Source organism: Paramisgurnus dabryanus, chromosome 13, assembly GCF_030506205.2.
Source record: "Paramisgurnus dabryanus chromosome 13, PD_genome_1.1, whole genome shotgun sequence".
NCBI lineage: Eukaryota > Metazoa > Chordata > Actinopteri > Cypriniformes > Cobitidae > Paramisgurnus > Paramisgurnus dabryanus.
The window spans coordinates 24,229,417-24,250,373 of record NC_133349.1 but is presented as its reverse complement, the minus strand read 5'-3'; the positions used below and the strand labels follow the sequence as shown (position 1 = coordinate 24,250,373).

The 20,957-nt window shown below is 37.3% G+C and overlaps 2 protein-coding genes across 7 annotated transcripts in view; one reads left to right on the top strand and one right to left on the bottom strand.

The window, feature by feature from the left end:
- The window catches only part of clcn1b (chloride channel, voltage-sensitive 1b), a 30,592-nt gene extending 27,895 nt beyond the window's left edge, over positions 1 to 2,697 (top strand). The window contains 4 exon segments of the mRNA XM_073811652.1: positions 50 to 125; positions 265 to 369; positions 1,064 to 1,150; positions 1,274 to 2,697. Coding sequence (XP_073667753.1) covers positions 50 to 125; positions 265 to 369; positions 1,064 to 1,150; positions 1,274 to 1,645 — 640 coding nt within the window. The 3' untranslated portion in view covers positions 1,646 to 2,697.
- A 697-nt stretch (positions 2,698 to 3,394) lies between these two features.
- Positions 3,395 to 20,957, bottom strand: part of fam131bb (family with sequence similarity 131 member Bb) — a 37,517-nt gene continuing 19,954 nt past the window's right edge. For 2 of the 6 annotated variants that reach the window (XM_065261391.2, XM_065261392.2), the window contains exons 3-9: positions 18,445 to 18,480; positions 17,952 to 18,057; positions 16,777 to 17,001; positions 15,087 to 15,227; positions 11,269 to 11,570; positions 10,231 to 10,488; positions 3,395 to 9,913 (exon numbers count right to left, since the gene is read on the bottom strand). In XM_065261391.2, the coding sequence (XP_065117463.1) occupies positions 9,692 to 9,913; positions 10,231 to 10,488; positions 11,269 to 11,570; positions 15,087 to 15,227; positions 16,777 to 17,001; positions 17,952 to 18,057; positions 18,445 to 18,480 (1,290 nt within the window). In that variant the 3' untranslated portion in view covers positions 3,395 to 9,691. The remainder of the gene's footprint in view (positions 9,914 to 10,230; positions 10,489 to 11,268; positions 11,571 to 15,086; positions 15,228 to 16,776; positions 17,002 to 17,951; positions 18,058 to 18,444; positions 18,481 to 20,957) is intronic. The other 4 variants (XM_065261394.2, XM_065261395.2, XM_065261393.2 and 1 more) reach the window with 3 other exon arrangements.

The following is a 20,957-nucleotide window of genomic DNA, read 5'->3' as shown; positions in this document are numbered from 1 at the left end:
GGACTGCTATTGGTGTTAGGCAAGGAAGACCTTAAATTCCCTCTCTCTCTCTCTCTCTCTCTCTCTCTCTCTCTCTGTAGAGCCCTGCAGCCCCTCCTGTCGTTGATACCATGACTCCTGAAGAGGTACTGTGTTGAATTGATTTATTTCCACTGCAGTTCAGACAGACGACCACAATTAGCAAAGCAATTCTTCAGCTATCTCTGTTCTGTCAGTCACTAGCGTGACATCACGAGTCAGATTCTGTGTTATTGGGTCGTTCAGATCAAAGCCTGGGAAGAGGAAGCGCTGGATGAGCCGATCGACATCGATCAGATCCGTGTTGACCCCTCACCTTTTCAGCTGGTGGAGAGAACATCTTTGCATAAGGTCATCCGATTGAAATCACATACACAATGGTGTTATAACGACATAGTCTTTTATCTTTTATCAGTCCAAAACTCATTATTTCATGCCCTCTAGGAAACGTGTTTCTCTGTAGGAATAAACAGCATTATATTCTGTATCCTTAATATGTACAGTAGCTCCAAAATGTATTTGACACTTTTAGCAGCCTCTAGCGGTGAAACTGTGAATTGCAGTCCACAGCTCACCACATAGAGAAGCTACAAGGGCCGCCACAAGACAAAAATGTCTTAGTTTGAGACAACGTACTCACTAAACACACTCTGTGAAGCAGTTTGTCCATTAAGGGCTTCTGTAGAAACATGATGGCGATGGCGACTTACATTATCTAAGGGGACACGCGGTGTATAATAGTTAAAAATGGTTCATTTTAAGGTAATAAAACAATAGAGTTCATTATGTAAGGTCTTTATACACGACTGATAATAAAGTTATGTATAATATTTTGCATTTCTGTCAAGAGATCCTACTAAAAGTTGCATAATGCACCTTTAAACACATTCATATATGTAGAAATGCTGCACTGGATTTTGGAGGAAGCATTTATGTTAAGGAAAGAGTAAGCAGCATTTCTATAGAAGAAAGTGACCTTTTGGGTTACTGTACACCCACACACAAACATAAATGTGCATATAAAACATTTGCTTATTTGTTTCAGACTCACACTTTGTTCTCATTGCTGGGTCTCAGTCATGCTTATGTAACCAGTATTGGTAAACTGGTTGGGGTGGTTGCACTAAAAGAGGTAGGCATGACTATCTACACTCACAGTGATGTCATAGAAGAACCATTTTTGGCATTGTGTCGCAGCTTTATTACCCTATGTTCGACCCCCAGTGTGTGATTCTGTTCACGTTTCCACTTTCAGCTCCAGAAAGCGATCGAGGGTTCGACCCGAAGCGGAGTGCGACTGCGTCCCCCTCTGGCCAGTTTCAGAGACGCAAGGCGCAAGGCCCGAAAACCTTCCCATTCCCCCTCCATCCCGTCCTCTCCCACACGAGACAAAGAGTTATGGAGGGAGGGAGTGATACAAGAAACTAAAGATGAGTCTGTTGGCAGTTGTGTCCACGCATCTGGGACAGAGTGTAATATAACCATAGGCAACGGCAGCGGAAGTTCCACAGACACATCTCAGGAGGAACTGCCGTCACCTTCATCCACCATCCCTCTCGCTTCTCTTCATTCTGCGCCTGAAGGAAAAGCGAATGGCGATAGAGAGAGCGACGAGGACAGGTTATAGTCTGTTGTTTTAATTTTCCTCTAATTCAGCCTTCCAGGGAGAGATAAACCTTAGTATGTGTCGCCTTTGAGCCCAGCATGGGCCGCAGTGGCGAATGAGAGCTGCACCATGAGACACCACCGTGTTGTGTGTGTGTTTTTGAAAGGGATTATCTGCTCTCCAGACTGAACTCTCTTCTCTATGATCTTCTTATTTAGTTACCTGCTATACTATACATTTGTACATATGAACTGAGACATCTCACTGAATGTCATCTCTACGGCACCTCACGTTTGCTAGTTTTTACGATCATATCACTATTTGGAAAGTGAAATTGCTAGATGTTTTTACCTTAAAGGGATAGTTCACCTAAAAATAAACATTCTGTCATCATTTACTCACCCTCGTGTTTTTATCTTACAGTAGGTCCAAACCTATAGGAGATTTACATTTAGGTATTGGCAGACTTTAGACAAAAGTTACTGTACAGTGCATTACAAGGCATACATTAAGTATGTGTGTTCCCTGGGTTTGAACACATGACCTTTTGCGATGCTAACGCAATGGTCTATTACTACAGGAGCATTTCTGTAAAAAGGTAGAATCTTTATTTATTTCAAATCACAGTGATAAAGTTCATAGTGACCAGAAAATATCAAAGGCACGATGATAATATGTATTCCATATTTTCCAAACCAAGCATTTGCCTTGTGTAAGAAACAGACTGGGATCATATTGTCTTATTGGGATTATTTGGCTATATAGTCATTGTGTGTTTTTTTCTTTCCACAATTTTAAAGCTTGATGCCTCTGGTAACTTTTAAAGGAAAAAATAGGTCATCGAAATTTGTCTCCCCCTGTGATGTCAGAATGGGATAATATCACCCCTTAATCTGCACTATCCAACCATGCACGACACTTCCATTAAATGCAAAGAGAGAAAGAAAATAATTGACAGCACAGTTGAGTTTTAATTTCAACAAACCGGCATTATGGCAATCAGTGTTTGCATTTCATCAGCTCATTTGCATTTTAAAGGGATGGTTCGGCCAAAAATGATATTAAACCCATGATTTACTCACCCCCAAGCTGTCCGAGTTGCATATGTCCATCGTTTTTCAGACAAACACATTTTCGGATATTTTAGAGATCTTTCAGTTGATTAAATGTAATGTTACGGGGTCCACGACCTTCAAGTCCAAAAAAAGTGTGTCCATCCTTCACAAAATAAATCCAAACGGCTCCAGGATGATAAACAAAGGTCTTCTGAGGGTAATCCGTGCGGTGTTGTTGTAGAAATATCCATATTTAAAACTTTATTAACTAAAATAACTACCTTCTGGTAGCGCCACCATCTTAGTCGCGTCCGCATTCAGGATGAGAGCTTACGCAGCCTACGGAGGTTACTCTGCTGCATCTCTGTGCCCCCGCCCTCCGAATATATCATACGTCACTAAGAAAAGTGCGTACACTACGCTAATACTCTCTCCTGAATACAGAGGAGTCTAAGATGGCGGCGCTACCGGAAGGCAGTTATTTACGTTAATAAAGTTTTAAATATGGATATTTCTACAACAACACCGCACGGATTACCCTCAGAAGACCTTTGTTTATCATCCTGGAGCCGTTTGGATTTAATTTGTGAAGGATGGACGCACTTTTTTTGGACTTGAAGGTCGTGGACCCCATAACATTACATTTAATCTGAAAGATCTAAAATATTTTCTAAAATATCCGAAAATGTGTTTGTCTGAAAAACGATGGACATATGCAACTCGGACAGCTTGGGGGTGAGTAAATCATGGGCTTAATCATTTTTGGCTGAACTATCCCTTTAAAAAAATGCAATAAATTTAGCAAAATGGCAAAAATGGCACATTTTTGCTAACACCTACAAAGTGGCAATTTTAACATTTTATAATAAATTATTTATATAGTATTTTGAGCTAAAACTTCATATATGTACTCTGGTGACACCTAAGATTGATTTGACATCTTTAAACCTGATTTTCCAAATATTTAGATTTTTGCACTCTCATATTCCAGATACACTCACTCGACATTAGAAGTGGATCAAAACCTTTAAGTTGTCTTTAAACCAATACCCAATTTTCTTGTCTAAGGACCACTCTGATTAACTTTTTGATTGAATTTAAATGTTGACTATAGTTGTATCTCAGCCAAATATTGTCCTATCCTAACAAACCATACGTCAATGAAAAGCTAATTTGTTCAGCTATGATGACGTATAAATTAAAAAAAATTGACCCTTACCACTGGTTTTGTGTTCCAGGCCCACATATGTGAAATGTACAATTGTTTTTCTTGCAAACGTATTGTTTTGCTTCAGAAGACGTATGTTTACCCAGTCATTTGGATTACTTGAATAATGGATCTTTGTGTTTTTTGGAGCTTTGGCATGTTTGGGCGAACTATTCCCATAAAGATTAAAGCATGAGGGTAAATGATGACAGAATTTTCAGTGTTGTTTGAATTTTTCCTTTTAAGGAACCTTTCTTCCCTCTTAAATTGTACTGATGATGACACTGTAACATAATAGATTCAGGTTCATTTAGTCATATTCTATGATTTTTGTGTTTTTTAATTAAATGAAACCAGTTAATTCACATTAGCGCATGAAGCACATTTGTGACCCTGGCTGTGAAATCCGGGATAATAAGTTTAGGAGCATCAAAGTTGGATTTTACATTGATTTCAATCTTTGACATGACCTTACTCAGTCAATATTAAAGATATCAAGGTTATATTTTCACACTTTGTTCATTAGTTTTATGTAAAAAAAAAAAAACAGTAAATCACAAAAATATAATGACTTTAGCTGGGTTTTTACTGACTTGGTCACATTAATAGGTTTCCTGGCAGAACATTTTTTACAAAGTAAAGGAACATGTTTCAAGTATAATTTAATAGGCATTAATTTAAAGCTGATTTTTATTGTTTACTGCATTATTATTATTATCATCATTAAATCATTTGATTGTTATAAAAATTGATGAATATCAGATTTTTTGTTGTCTATATTGCTTTAACAGTCGCATTAGCACGCATTTTGTTGAAAAAGAGCATGGAAAGAAACACATTTACACGACTTAAGAATACACAAAGTGCACAGTAATGCTTAGTTTGTTTCGTTTATTTGTTTGTTCTTCGTATTTTTGGGGAAATGAGGAATATCCATAGTCTTGAGGGGCAGGAAGGTGTTTGTGCAGGAAAAAGAAACCGATAAGAGAGAGAGAGAGAGCGCGAAAGCAAGAGAATTCAATGGAGGAAGAGCAGATTGGAAGAACCTTCAGTAAAGCATGCATAGATATACGTATCACAGAGCGTTTCTTAATGTATATCACATCTGGATAAGCTCAGTTAGTCATTTCCCAAATAAATGCATTTGTATATCTCACATGTTAAAACAGTCGGAGTACTTCAAAACAAACTTGATCATGACAGCGTGTCTTTCACAGTCTTACTTTATCTGAATGTGATTCTTCCACCAAGAGGAGACAACACAGGGTTAGAGTAACAGACAGTTTACACCTGAAGGAAAAGATAGCGGAAGAGAGAGCATCAAGTACACAAGTTTACATAAAAGAGAGCGAGAGAGAGGTAGAACAAAGGACCGTTACAGTGTCATGCTAACGTACAGTTTCGTAGTGAAAGATGGCAGTAGAATCATACAAAAAACACAATTGATAAGCCACCACATCCAAAGAAATAAATTACAGTATTTATTCATTCTTACATTTCTTATCTTACATAAAAAGCAATAAAACAGGAAATGACATCACTCCTTTGGTTGCATTAGTATGACCTAGCATCCTGTGATTGGCATGTAGGTTTAATAGGTCGATTATACAGTTAAAATCTTTGAGGCATTTATTTAAGAGCTGGAAAATATCATAATGCAATGTTTACAGGCACACTGTGTGAGAAAAGAAAAGTGGTACTTTAAAAATCGACTCCAATAGATGTACGAGGATATTCATCCTCCCTGTTAGTGATATCATGACTTATTTAGGATAGTAAAAGTTGATAAATGTGTCATTAGGGAAACATTTCCCAAAATCCAGCACAAATATCGATCCAGAATGTTTGAAGTATGCTTTCATCCAAAGCAGCAGTCATATCAGAGCATCTCTGGGTTAAGTGCTTTTGCTGGAGCTAACACACTCACGATCTTGTTAACCCTTCAGTGTATTTGTGATTGTGAACAGTCAAATTTTGCTATACTGTATGTACATGTAAGCCCCAACTATCTCATTAACATAAATGTATTATGAAAGATAAAGAAGAAGCTTTATATTTGACTATCATTTTGTTTCATGAGTAAAAAATAAAACCCTGAGGATGAATGACTATTGGAATGACATTCTCACTTAAACCAGAGAGAAAAAGAGAGAGAGAGAGAGTGACACCATTACAACCAAAGGACTCTTTTTCTCCATATAACAAATAGGTTTTATACAAGCTGCAAAGGTAAATCCCTCCCCTATATAATTCTTAAATAAATAAATGGGCACATATTATGTACTGTGAGCGACTGGACAGGGAGCAGGTTTGAAGCTTTACATAAACACTGATCTCTATATGATTTAGTTAAGCTGGATTACTATATGTAACACTATGTAAGCTCTGTAATGTACTGCAGTACATTACAACATGCAATGAGTTTTTCAATGAGAAAAAACTTTTACACGCAAACAACCAGAGGCTCAACAGTAAAATAATATGTACCCCAACGTATATAGGAAGGGGTGCTCACAATTTTGTAGAAAAATAAACATTGTCCCAACGTTGCATAAATAATCAGTCAATAAATAAACTCATTCAAGTCAATACACTTCATAGCTATTAATGCTATTTCTTGCCCTCAAGTTAGTCTTTAACACAATCATCATGGTGAACTGTGTCCTCCGAAGAAAGTTGTTATCTTTTTTTAAATCCTTAGTGAGTCATGCATGACATCACAATGCAGAATGATGTAATCGCCGTGTTTTTGAACCGGATGACCGCACCTGTTTCAGGATGCATGTGTTTCACGTCTGTTTATGCACAAACACACAGTCAACACAGAGTTTGTATCGTCACGGCAACTGTAATAATCAGTGACCGCGACAAACAGGAAGACGCTGTGCAGTTCATTATTCCAAATGGCCTGAGTTGTTCGTGAGGTCACTTTCAATGCACACCATTCTCAAAATCCATTCCTGTTCTCATACTATTTTTTCATGATGTCTTCTTTGTTGAAGGATATCTACAAGATGTGATTTCAGGTCCTTATTGTCCACTTCTTGGGAATTGACGGCAATGGAATAAATTTTTAATAAAATCACGAAACATAAAAAACTGATATGATGTAATTCTGTCTAAATCTCTGTTAACTTCATGTCTATCTGTGCTATTTGTGAATTATTATTTGTGACCCTGGACCACAAAACCAGTCTTTTGTAGCACAGGTAAATTTGTTGCAAAAGCCAAAAATGCAACATGATCTCTTGGAAAGACTCATGTTAAAAATGAGAAAAATGTATTAATGTCCATGGCATGAAATTCAGCTTTTTTCGTGCCCTAAGCACAAATGTCTTTTTCCTGTCACTCGCACGAATTTCTGTAAATAGCTTTTTGTAGCATTACTTTTTTTTCGTGTCATTGTATGTATTGTTTTCTCATTTTTAAATCATTGTCGCTTGGGGTTAGAGTTGGGGTTTGGGTTAGGATGTCTAAAAATGTAACAGAAAGTGATTCTAACCCCAAGCGACAATGGTAAGAAAATACACTGAAAAAAATGATTCATTCAATTTACTCAAATATTTTTAAGGTAAGTGGTTGCAATCAATTTATTTTAGCAACATTTAAACAACTTTTTTACTTTGTTTTATTTTTTCACATTTTTGGTTTAAATGTAGCTTAAATAAATTGATTGCAACCACTTACCTTAAAAAAAATTATAAATTGAATGAATAATTTTTTCAGTGTAGGAAAAAACTATGAGAAAACAATGCATAAAATGACACGAAAAAAAAAAGTTCTGCCACGGCCACAAAAAAACTATTTAAAGAAATTTGTGCGAGTGACACGAAAAAGAAATTTGTGCTCAAGGCACAAAAAAGCTGAATTTATTGGCATGGACACAAATAAATTAATCAAATTAACACGACTTATGTAAGATCAGTCTGCAAAAATACATTGACAGGATTTTTATTTTATGCCAAAAATCATTAGGATATTAAGTAAATATCATATTTCATGAAGATATTTTGTAAATAAATAAAAAATCATACTTTAAATATATATTAAAAGTTGTTTTTGTGAGAGGATGCAGTCACTAGGGGCTTCATTTTGACAATTAAAGGTGAATTTCTCAATATTCAGATTTTTTGCACACTCAGATTCCAGATTTTTTAATTCTGTATTTCAAAAAACTGACTCGTATGACTGGTTTTGTGGTCATATTTGAGTTCATGAATTAATTTTATCTTATATTTTGTTTTGAATAAAAGTTTGCTTTTTAAAGGGAACCATCCCATTGTCCCCTTTTGTACCTTTATTACTTCCAGTGTACAAAATGTGGAAAAGTGTGTTTTTTTCTATTTTCTTCTTTCCATGATTTTCATCCAAAAGGAATCTACCTTTACCCAGCAAACCAATGCAAGTGCAATACGTTTTTTTAAACGGTGCAATTCTGACCCCCTTACAGGTACGCACTCAACACACATATACTGTAGATATCACAGAATCAGTCTGAGGCTCTGCTCAGAGTACTGAGGTCCAGTGCAAATATCTATACAGTGTTGTATAGGACTCCAGAGTTTTACACCGACAAACCACATGCATGCCAAACGACACACAAGGAAGCACACTTTGTTACAATCCAGTACAGTACAGAAGTAAATGTGTCAATGTGTGTGTGGGTAACAACAACAACCAAACAAATAACTCTTAAACCAACTATAAAAAAAATAAATAGAATAATAAATGTCATAAATTTAAACCTAGAAAAGTTAAAAGTAAGTTGGAAAGTCAGTAATTGTATTCATAATTATATAACAATTCATTTAATTTGTGGTTGTCACAAATATACTGTAGAAGTATATGGTTGTGTATGTATCTGTGTGTATTTAGTTGTCCAAGTAGGTGGGATTTTAAATACCTTATTTATAAAATACACAGTAAGCAGGAAAATGTATAATGTTATAGACTAATTTTTTTCTGTATGGGTCATTGTTATTACGTGTATGGACTTAAAAGAGCGTCTGCCATTGCAGATAGTGAAATGTATTATGGGTGGAGAGACTGAAAGAGAGTCTATAGACGGTTTCAGCAGCAACAACATAAACAAAAGGCTTTTGTGGTCCAAACTTAACTTTCGGGAGACTTCCGCAAAAAATCTATAACAACAGAGTCAATCAATGTGAGATGATAACAAGAAGAATAAATAAGAAGTAGATGACCTTAGTATAAATCATATCAACCATTACAAGCCAGACTGATAAACAAGCACAGACTGGAAGTTAACTTCGGGCCGGGGGTGTAACCGTGACAAAACGTATGCGCCGATGAACTCGTCTATAGTGTTAAATCACACTGGACATTTTGTTTGTTTCTTGCTGTGTTTATGTGGAACTGAAATTGCAGACACAGAATAAGTCTGAAGAGTATAGGCTAAAAATGCTTGTATCGGCTATTTTACAGTTATATATTTTGTTTTGGTTTTTTATTAGAAAATTACCATATTTTTCTCATTATGATGTTTTATTACTATAGTTTACTGTCTTTATTTTTAGTATAGCACTCCTTGTAAAAGCATGCACACATTAAACTTAATGTACTTCATATTCCATCTCGATCATTCCTGACTGATCCTCTATTATTTCCTCCTTCCAAGAATTTCCGCCTTCCACTTTTAAACATCCGTAATATAAGGCTTACAAAACATAACAGTGTTCGCGTAAGCTGTGCGTTAACCTTCTCCGCATTTCCGATTTGGGTTCGACCAGCAACTTGATTTCCATCCAACGATTGAAATGTCAGCCCAAGTTTCACTCCTGCCATTCAGTTGGCTGCCATGACGTCCACAGGTGAGGATTTTAACTTCTCTTCCAGTTCTTCAACGACAGATGGTGAGACATCAGAAGGCTTTCGCTCTGTGATTGGTTCTCCGGGGGTTTGACATGGACTGCTTCCTCCTGTTGAGGTCACTTCCTCTCTCTGCGTCACTGGAGATGGTGTTAATGTCACTGGTTCTGGTTCCATATATAACGTTACGTCTTCATCCTAGAGTAGAGAAAGTGAATGTTACATTTTTTTTGTACAAATTACATAAATTAATACAAAATAAAGGTGCTACAAAGGTTTTGCACAACGATGCCTTTCCAGATAGCAGACGACTCCAGGCCGAATCCAAACCGGATCCGCACCAGAGCTTCTGACTTTCGGCGCAGATCCGGTGCGGATTCTCCCCAGAGTCGTCTACTGTCTGGGTTAAAAGAACCATTTTTGTTTACTATTCAGTCAAAAGATCCAAAATATTCAATTTCCTTCTTGTTTTTAAAGTTTCATACTGTACCATTGCATATGACCTTCATCCTCACCTTGATCTCCTCCTCCTCCTCCTCCTCCTGTGCTTCCAGTAAAGGTGAGTGGTCTGTGGTCATTTCCTCTGTTACAGCTCCCTCTGCTGCCGCAGGCATCCCCCCATACCCAACCATATCCGCCTGATAGGTCTCAGTCTGCCCCGGTCCCCACAAATCCACCAATGGGGGATGAGTAAGGGGAGGCAGACTGTGAATGGTGCTGTTGGGTGTAGCTTGTAAAGAATGGGTGGCACTCTGTAGTCTTTGCTCCATCATCTGCACAGGACAAGAAAAAAACAGCGTTTTATTGCAGCTACCTGTGTCTACTTTTGCAAAGACTGATGGGATTTGTAGGGTCCTCATTTGCTCCAATGAGGCCTCAATTAATGTGATGATTAATGGTTGGATGATGAAACGGGATTAATTATGTTTTTAATGCTCTTGTTGCTGATACTGAGGCTGTTGCTGGAATGACCACAGGGAATTGTAGTATTTCATATTGTGAAGCTGATAGAGCAAGTGCTGTTATTGCTGAACATGCGAAGGGACTTCTGGAGAGATGTTAATTGTAATGGTGGTTTTGTGATTAGCCTGTTGTTCATAATAATATAAAATCTGTTGCAGCAAGTCCTTATGGGAGTCTTATGTTAATGCGACAAGAGCTGTCGTTGCAGAAGTATATGGAGGATGCAGTTTTATGGTGCAAGCGACACTGCAGTGTACCTGCGACAACAGGCTTAAGCGCTGTCACTATTTCGGTTGAAAAAGTAAAGTCATTTCGGGATTTAGTCAGGTTCATTGAATAGAAATAGCTGTTTGTGACCCTATCACTGCTTGTTATACCCCATAGGCGTCTTTTTTATAACAATAGGTGAGAATTCTCCAGCGTTTTTCTTCTCAATGCTGCACGCTACATGTGGCACAACAGCTGGAATGCCGTAACCTATTAATATGGGTGCAGAAACCCGCATGCGTTCAGAAACAGGCCTTATGGCTGGTATATTTTACGTGTCACCCGCAGTGGATGCAGCTGCCGTGGGTTTAACAGGATCTCACCTGCTGCTGTTGATACTGCAGCAGCTGCTGCTGCTGGTATTGCTGGATCTGGTGCAGGTGCTGGATATGCTGCAACTGATACTGCTGCTGTTGCTGCTGCGACAGGAAGTGAGTCGCCGTATTCGGATCGTATCCGCCCTCGTTGCCCACCCCCATCCCGTATGAGCCAGTGGCGGGAGAGGCCACGCCCGACTGCTCGTTGCTGATTGGCTCCCAAGCATCAGAGGAGGAAATGCAGTACATACCCTGCGAGACGTAACTGTGGGGCCACACCTCTGCAGATGAATGATGTATTATCTGATCTGGGTGTGGAAAAAAGTATAAATTAAAATGCATCTGAATTTCAGATAAATATTTAAACTTAGTGTGATTTAGATTTGTATTGTCGTCGTATTATTATACACATGCAAAAATTAATGGATTTGAAATATTTATTTCAAGAGTTGATAATATGTTATAAAGTGAGAATAAATAAACAGTCTTGTGAGAAAGTCAAAAATAGCTAAGCATGTAATTTTGAACAAATCTGACCAATCAGAGTCAAGTATTATCTGATGGACAAATAATAATTAGTATATTATTAATATTTATCAGCGTCATAATGAGGAAAAATAAATGTCTTATGAATATCATTAAAGGAAAAACTTTAACTTGCGAACCTCCCCTTGTAGCAAGCAATTTTGCATTGAAAAGCCACCGAAAAGCAGTCTAAACCAGTGGTTCTCAAACTTTTTCGGCATTCGGCCCTTCATTTGGTGCGTCCTTACGTGTAATAAATGTATGACATAAAACATTCCAAAACTTAATATTTTAATTAAAACATATTAAATTATACAATGTAGTGCTGTTTGTTGTTTCTGAGATTTATTTACACAGAATTTATGATAAATTATTTATTTTATTAATTGTCTTAAAACCGGGCCCCCTCTTGCACCATTTCAGAGGCCCCCAGTCTAAACGCAGCCAGATGTCTATGATAAAACAAGGCAAAATTTTGTCTGTCAGTAAAAATTTATTAGGCGTCTAACCATAGTCCAAAAATAAATTAAATGAAATAAATGAAACCAAACACTTTGCAATCACTGTTGAATTTGCTTACATGATGGAATATCACACATCTCACAAGTTATTTTGGCAAAAACAACATGTAACCAAATTCAAGTTTATTTTGGCTATAGTCGGACTATATCGGGTCTATAGTTAACCACCTAGACAATGACATGATGGATATTGCTTGCTGGGTCCAGACATTCATATCACAGAACGAAATAGAAATAATACATAGACAAAGCTCATAAAAATGCTAAAGCTAAAGCAAACTTACTGCAGGGTGAGTGCTGTAACCTTTTAACATCACTGCTTAAAGATTAGTACCGCAAACGTACAGTTCACAAATGCATCGTGTGAAACTGAACTTGTGCGTTTTAAACTGCAAAATGTAGCATCTATTTACATATATATCTTTAGTCCGATGTGGTGTGAAATAGTGGAGGCAGGGACTAATTCTCATATTCATTTCTATGCCCAAGCTGTACTATTGAGTGGAGGCAGAGACTAATTTGCATATTCAATGATCTGCGTATACTAAATGAGTTACATTCAAACTGTTTTTAAGGTGGTGTGTGAACATTTTAGCAGCATGTAGAAACGATTTTCGACGTAAGGGGACCCGTGATGTATGTATAATAAAAATGGCTCATTGTAGGTAATCGAAACAATACAGTTCATTTACCAAAAGTCTTTATACGCCACTGATAATATAGTTATGTATATTATATTGCATTTCTGTCAAGAGATCCTTCTAAAAGTCACACATTTCAATTACTGTAACAGGTAAAACTTTAACAAATGATATTATGATGCTCAATGATGAGTTTCAATTCATAAAATTCTTGACACCAGACTTTAAATATATTTTGCCTAAATCTTTAACAAAATAAAGCCTCGAAATTTCAATTTGTACTTTTTCCTTTTGACCCACTTATTTTCATACAAACGTAAGATTTTTCAGTATTCTAAGCTGATTATGAACCCCTGTGTTGAATAATAATAACTTCTGATATTGAAATCCCTTGCTTCAGCATCTCCAGCAGCCATCACTGTGAAATTGTTCTCTCATTGCAACCCTTAGGCCGGGCAAAAATGTAATTCTTTATTTACGGAGGTAAATGACTTTGTAATGAAGCATAGGATTGCTCTGTCGTTCACACACACATTGTCCACTGCGTTAAATATTTCTCATCATCTGTTACCTTTCTTCTTTTCGCTTACTGCCTTTCTATTAAACAATGAGATACTACAATTCAGCCTAGATTGTCATTTTGAGTTTGTGGCACATTCTTTCTACATGTTGAAGAAAAACGACCTTGCATATTTATTTATTTTAAAGCTTTCGTCATTGTTCTCCAAATCAAAATAAAACACAAATAATCATCATCTTATCATGTCTTTAACATGTTGTCATTTGGCATGCAGATGGTTTTCGTTGTCTTGAGCTCTCATCCGAGTCTGTAAGGCAGTAGTGAGTGAATAAGTTTTTGTTCTCCTGAGAATCACGGGTCCCTGACCTTTAGTTATTCATTTATTCAAAACCCAGTGTGAACTGAATTCAAAATCAACTTAATATAGCAAATCGAGCCTCACTGCAGGGGGCTTTTAATGACGATTCGTATAAAAAAAAACCTCTTAGACTAAATACAACAAATACTTTCATTTTTCAGCTTGCAAGAAGTCAGTCAGGGGTATGAACAATACTGTAATCTTTCTGAACTTTTCTTAATAAGTCTACGGAAATACATTGGGCTCTATTTGACATCCGGCTCAATTTTACGCCAGGGCAACGCATGTGTTTCTCGCTAGTTTTAGCCCAACACATTTTATCATTTTCATGTCCAGCACTACGTTGTTTAACCCTTATAAGCTCCTTGGGGTCATTATCTATCTTTATTCACATAAAAAATTTGGCATTGATTTGGTTGTTCTAAAGGTATGCAAAAATTAATTAATAAAAAAATTATCTGGTCTTTGGGGTCAATATAACCCCACTTGGAAATGAATGGGACATGCGGAAAAAAATTGCTAATCCGGCATAAATCTCTGTAAAACCCTCACTGTAAAACTTTTGCTGTAGTTATGCAGCTGTTTCCCAGTAACTTACTGTAGATTTAAATTGATGTTATTAACTGGCAACCGTTTATTCAAAGATAAATGATCATTAAACATGAATAAGTCTTTATCTTTACAGAATAAAACTAAATTAACAGCCTAATGCAAAGCATTCTGGGAAACGCAATCTGAAGGAAAAAACAGAAAAAGGTTGATGAGGATTTCTGGTTCCCAGAATGCTTTACATGAGGTTATTTTATAGTTTAATTATGTAAAGACAAACACTTGTTAATGTTTTATGTTAATTGAACAAACTGTTGCCAGTAAATAACATACATTTAAATCTACAGTAAGTTAGCTGCCAGTAATACTGACGCAACTGGCTTTTAAAAGGATTGGGAGATGATACTTTGATGGTTTATTGCACATTACACCCAAAACACACCCATGACTCATTAAGAGAACAGGTACAACCCTTTTGGACCATGCGCCTCGCATGCTGACCGTTTTTTTTAAACTAGCAAAAGTGGATTCGGACACGCAGGTTAGGCGCTTTAACTGGCAACATAGCTGTTTATGACAACAAGCTGCTGCAATAATGAAAACACTTCAAAAAGCTCAAATAGCTGCCTGAAAAACACTGCTTTCATTGTATAGTTTCAGGCTTAAACAACAGGGATAGACTGCTGCAGTGCATGCTGGAAATGCTTTACCTCGGCTGGTGATGCTTTCCTGGTTGGCCTCGCTTAGGTGGGCTACGCTCCCCTGGTTGGATCCGACGCTCATACTCTCTCCATCCATAGAAGTCCAGGCCAGCAGCGTCGCTTCAGAGATCGCAAACTGCTGAAGCACACCTGAAATGATTCAAGATCATTGCAGGCCATTAGTAAATACCTAGATATTAAACTTCAGAGTAAAGACATGGGATCAGTGCACATACACTGTTAGAAACAAGGGTCAGAAATGGCCCCAGGCTGTTACTGGGATAGTACGCTTCAAAAATGTGCAGTCTTTGGTACCAGTATGAAATAGGTGCAAAAGTGTACTTTTTGAAAGACAGCTGGAGACCATTTTGACCATTTCTTCTGACAGCCAAGCCCACACACACATTTTGTGGGAAAAAGAAATAAACAGGAAGCGGAATCCAAATTTATGTAAATACACTGTAAAAAGATTCCGTAGAATTTATAGTATTACTGGCAGCTGGATGCCAGTAACTTACTGTAGATTTAAATTTATGTTAATTACCTGCAACAGGTTGTTCAAAGTTAAATGAAAATTAAACATTAGCAAGTCTGTATCTTTACAGAATAAAATTAAAATAACAGCCTCAAGCAAAGCATTCTGGGAAACAAAATCTGAACCCAGAAAAAGGTTGATGAGGATTTTTGGTTCCCAGAATGCTTTGCATGAGGCTGTTATTTTATATTTTTATTCTGTAAGACAAAGACTTGTTAATGTTTAATGTTCATTTAACTTTGAACAAACTGTTGTCAGTAAATAACATTAATTTAAATTTACAGTAAGTTACTGGCATCCAGCTGCCAGTAATACTGTAATTTCTACGGAATCTTTTTACAGTGTACCTCTGATGTATTAAACTCATTAATGCAAAATAATTGTGTAGATTGTTTTGTCCCAGTACTTTGTATTCAGTGCTCTGCTTAAACAAGATATCAAGGATTTTATCTCATCACTTTCTCAAAGCCAGAAACTGTGAACATCTAGAATGAATGTCTTTTATTCAAGGATAGAAAACATTTTCACTCTGATTCCATCAGTTTATCTACTATATAAACCCTAATTTATGTCACCTGTTGGTGGAAATGTAGAGAAGACTTATCATTTCCGACATGGTATCATGAATAAGAGACACATTCCCAGACACATTCGCCTCATCCTCACAATCATAAATAAGATATGATGATGCATTCAGATTGATTTACTGCATTCAGCAGCAGATGGGAGCAGGTGAACAGTGGTGCAGCACCTGATGCTATATAAGAGTTTTTTACCTGGTTAAAGGAGGTTTACAGCATATGATAGGATATCGACCAATTTTTTTTGCCTTTTACCTTTATTCAAAAAGGATAGTGAAGAGTGACTGGAGATTTTTGCATGTACTTAGAGGGTTTTGACTGTGAAATTTGTTAAAATACCAGTGAAATGACTAAAAGTGATATTTGTGAAAATAAGGCATTTCAGTAACTGACTAATAACCTTTTCATTGCCCTTAAAGTAAAATTACTAAACCTAAACATAACAACATAAGCTAATTCACAAGAAAACATGTCAGACAATAATTTTGCATCTGAATTTTTAATATAATTAGACAACAAAAGATTTTCATTTATAAACTTGTACCAGATATGGATCACATAAAAGTCATATTTTAGGACTCACCTGCAGCAAACCGGGCCTCTTTCTCTCCATCGCTGAGGTCGCTGTAAGCGTCATTCTCCAGTTTGCGTTCGCGTTGGAGGTTCAGGCAGGAGGTGCGTCCCGCTCCAGTGCCCCCTCCACCCACCGTCTGCATCCCCCAGCTTTGCCACTCGATCATGTGAGCCACACGACCCTGAGCCATCGCTGTTGGCTTCGTCACCTTGTCCTTCATAGACCGAGACACTCCTGCAGGGTACAAACAGTCAGAAGGGTGAACAATGGGTGGAGGAAGGGACATTTTTGTGAAGGATGGAGTTTTTAGGTAATGAACAGAGCGAGGAGATAAAAGAAAGGATTGTGTAAGGTCAGGAAATGCATGTGACTATGAGTATGAAAAATGGTGGCTATATAGATGGAGATGGAAAACTACATAAAGTAGTTGAATGAAGTTTGGCTTGCTGGAATGACATTTCTTCAAACTAATGATGAACATCTACATAGAAAACCAGACTGTTTCTAACATTAAGTGCTTTGCTTTGCTTTTTATTATTTATTCTGTCGTATTTAGGGCAGCTACTGCAGGTTTCTATAATGGGGTAAATGCTGGCTGTAATGATCTGTTTGATTTCCGTAGTAAATTCTGTGAGGAGCCTTTACAAGATACTGAGAAAAAAAATCAATGCTACTCAAGTAATGTCTATATATTTGATACTATACCATTGCATTAGCGCAAATATACAGTGCTAATTCAGAGACCTTTTACATATCTAATGAAATGATGAACATGAATTATTCAAGAGTAGGAAGAGGCTCTATAGAAAACTACACACTGGACTGCACTTCACTGCACATTACAGTTATACAAAAACACAGATACAGAAGGCTGAGAAACCACATAACAAGACATCACACTGACTGATCTCAACACAGGCACTTTACATACAAAAACCTACATCTCCCCTCAACCACCACTTAGAATTAAATATGACAATGTGATAATGCGCTGTTGGAAGTGTTTTGCTTTTTAGGGATCTACTCTTATTTGGTATTTCACCAATGGCATGAGCCATTGGAGAGTAAATGGAAACGGGTGGTGAATAGGGAAACCCGCAAGGGTCCATGTTGGCCCCACCACCTCTTTCTCAATATGGAGCCAACATGGTGTCAGTTTACCATTTGACAGGACAGACACACACCTGACACACCTGTCAGAGAAGACTTAGCCAGAGCGCCGATTCCATATGCGTTGGAGTTCCTTTTCTTCAGTCGAGGAAGGATTGAAGTTGTGTCCTCCATGGACAACTGAAATGAAGGAAGGCATTCAAGAGAAAAGAATGGGGGGCGGATAAAGGAAAGAAGGTTTTGATGGAGCAGAAATAGCCCCAGAGAAATAGCAGAGGTGAAATGCAAAATGGTGATCAAAGAAATTAGAAGGTTAGCACAACGATTGCTGGAGGTTGTAAAACACTACACTTCCCACCAGACTGCTTGATAAATTATATACAAAATGCATGATGGGAAATGTAGTTTTCATTTAGATTTCTTATACTAAATAATTATTATGGCAAAACCAACTTATCCATTCAAGAGAGACAGATCCAAAGAAAGAATGAAGTGTGAGATACAACTACTGTGATTCCGAGGAAAATAACAAATGAGATGAAAAGGAATGATATTCACAACACTTACATTGATTCCATCCCATGAAAAGTCTGTTCGGCCATGCTGAGAGAGAGAAGGAGGGATGGGGAGAGAAAGAGCAGGAGAGACGGCCACAGAGAAAAGAGGAGAGAGAGAGAGGGAATGTGACAGAACAAGGCATTTTAAAAAACATGTGACGTAGAAAGAGAACTCGAGAAATAAAAAAAGAACAGAGGGAAAATCGAATTCTGAAATGCAGATTCGTTGGGCCAGACCAAGACGGAGGTGGAATAAAGGATGATTTATTTTATGTGTTTGTTGTTGTTATATTTTGTATAGGGGTGTCACGATTCTCCAAATCCTCGATTCTATAAAATTTTCGATTCTAAGGTCACGGTACGTTTCTAAGGTCACGATTCGATTAAATCCCAGATTTTTTCCGTTTTTTTTAAAGCACAAAAATGCTATGCCATTTTTAGACTATACTTTTATGAAATATAATATCTGACCTTGAACCCGGAGATGCCCTGCCATGTTAGTTGTGCTGCCAATGGAAAAATATGGTACACGCAAATGCTAAAAATACCGCTGTACTAGAGCTGCACGATTCTGTATAAAATGAGAATCACGTTTTTTTGGCTTAAAATAAAGATTCTCAAGAACTTTGTTAATTTTAAAGATGTACAACCCATGAACATTAGTTTAACATCATTAGGTTTTACAGGTGCAAAGAATTATGCTTCTGAACGTTTCAGATAAGTGTACATAATCTCGAATAAATTCAGTTAATGTTAATTGTAGAGTGATTATGTATTAATTTTATTTAAAGAAAAAAAATTTAATATACATTTTTAAGTAGACATGGATTAACATTACTTGTGGTAATAAGCTATGACGCAGTTCAGTGGACACCAATCGCAAGGCGGAAACATTCTGCAGCAACCAATCAGAAGGCCGTAATCTCCGCTTGGGAGGATTCCAGAGAATGCATTCAAGCATTTTTTGACGCTTTCGCTGGAGGCGTGAACATCCATCGGGCGAATAAATCTACATGCACGCTTAATACAGGCCAAATACAGGAAAACGTAATGTAAGCAGTCAAGTGTTCAAGTGCAAAGACAGCAAGTGTGGTTATTTGGATGCAGCCAATGTTTCCCCCTGTGCTAAAAACCCATTTGGAAGGGATAAGATCTGGAATAAGATCCTCTTTTTGGTACTTAAACAATGTCAAGGTTCTTGTTGGATGTACCTGCACATTGCTCTGCATTTTCTTTAGTTTCTGTTTCTTTCTGTCTAACTTCTCGGCAAAAGCATCCGCTGTATCAGTGGAGTGAACATGAGCACATCTGGCTTGCGTAATAATAAATGTGACGTCAAGACTTCGTTGCGGCCGCTGTGATTGTGTTGTTGAGAGAACTGACGAGACTGCGACTTTCCTCCTTAAAAATAGAATTACCTGAATGGTTATAATGCTGGATTAAAATCGTTTGGGGGGGTCCAATGGAGATCACAATCTTTTAATGATTAATCGTGCAGCTCTACGCTGTACACCGTGTGCTCACGCCAGAAGTCAGAAAAGACGCAAAACATTGTGTTCAGTAACTCAGATTAGATAAATGGGTGGAGAAAGGGCTGTCTCCTGTGTCTGTTCGAACACATTCAACCACATGTGCGTTTACACTACAAAAGCTGGGCAAGGTCTCTTCCTTAAAGGGACAGTTAAAGCTAAATTCTGTCATCATTTACTCACCATCAATTCATTTCAAACCTGTATGAATTTCTTTGCTCTGCTCAACACAAATTAAGATATTGTTAAGGATGTTTATAACAAAGCGTATTTGAGGCACCACAATACTATAGAAGTCAATGGTGCCCCAGATGTTGTCTTCAAAATATCTTAATTTGTGTTGAGCAGAACAAAGAAATTTAAACATGTTTGCAACAACTTCAGGGTGAGTAAATGATGACAGAATTTTCATTTTTGGGTGAACTATCCCTTTAACTATCAAACTAAGTCAATTAATACTCATCCTACAAGGCATTGTGAATAACGTAACTAAATAAAAAATGGTGATACTATAAAGTAGGAGTTCACTGCAAAGATGTATTTTTGGCTTCTGCAGAAGCATAAAGTACATCATTGCTTAATAGTGTTGAATCTGAAGGTAGATGTGTCTTGTCAGTGTTGGAATAAGGTGTAAGTATAAGTAATAGTAACAATGATGCTTGCTGTAGCAGGAGCCACTAATGAAAAGCTTTGGCAGTCAGACACAGAAACTCTCTACAAAGCTATTTCTATAGCTACATGAAATCGACGCCTTCACACCCATAGCATAGACAGACTAATGGATATATAAAAGCCATAAGCAAAGCTTGCGCGGTGAGAATGACTATTTCTACTTTTTAAAAAAAGAGACGGTGCGGGGGTTGTTGTACAATATGATATAACAACAACATTGACTCATAAATCAAACAAATGCAGGGTGCGGCTGCATTCTGCAGACATGATCTATGCTGGGAATAAATGTATTAGGATTACTGTAATAGACTGAAGATGTTTA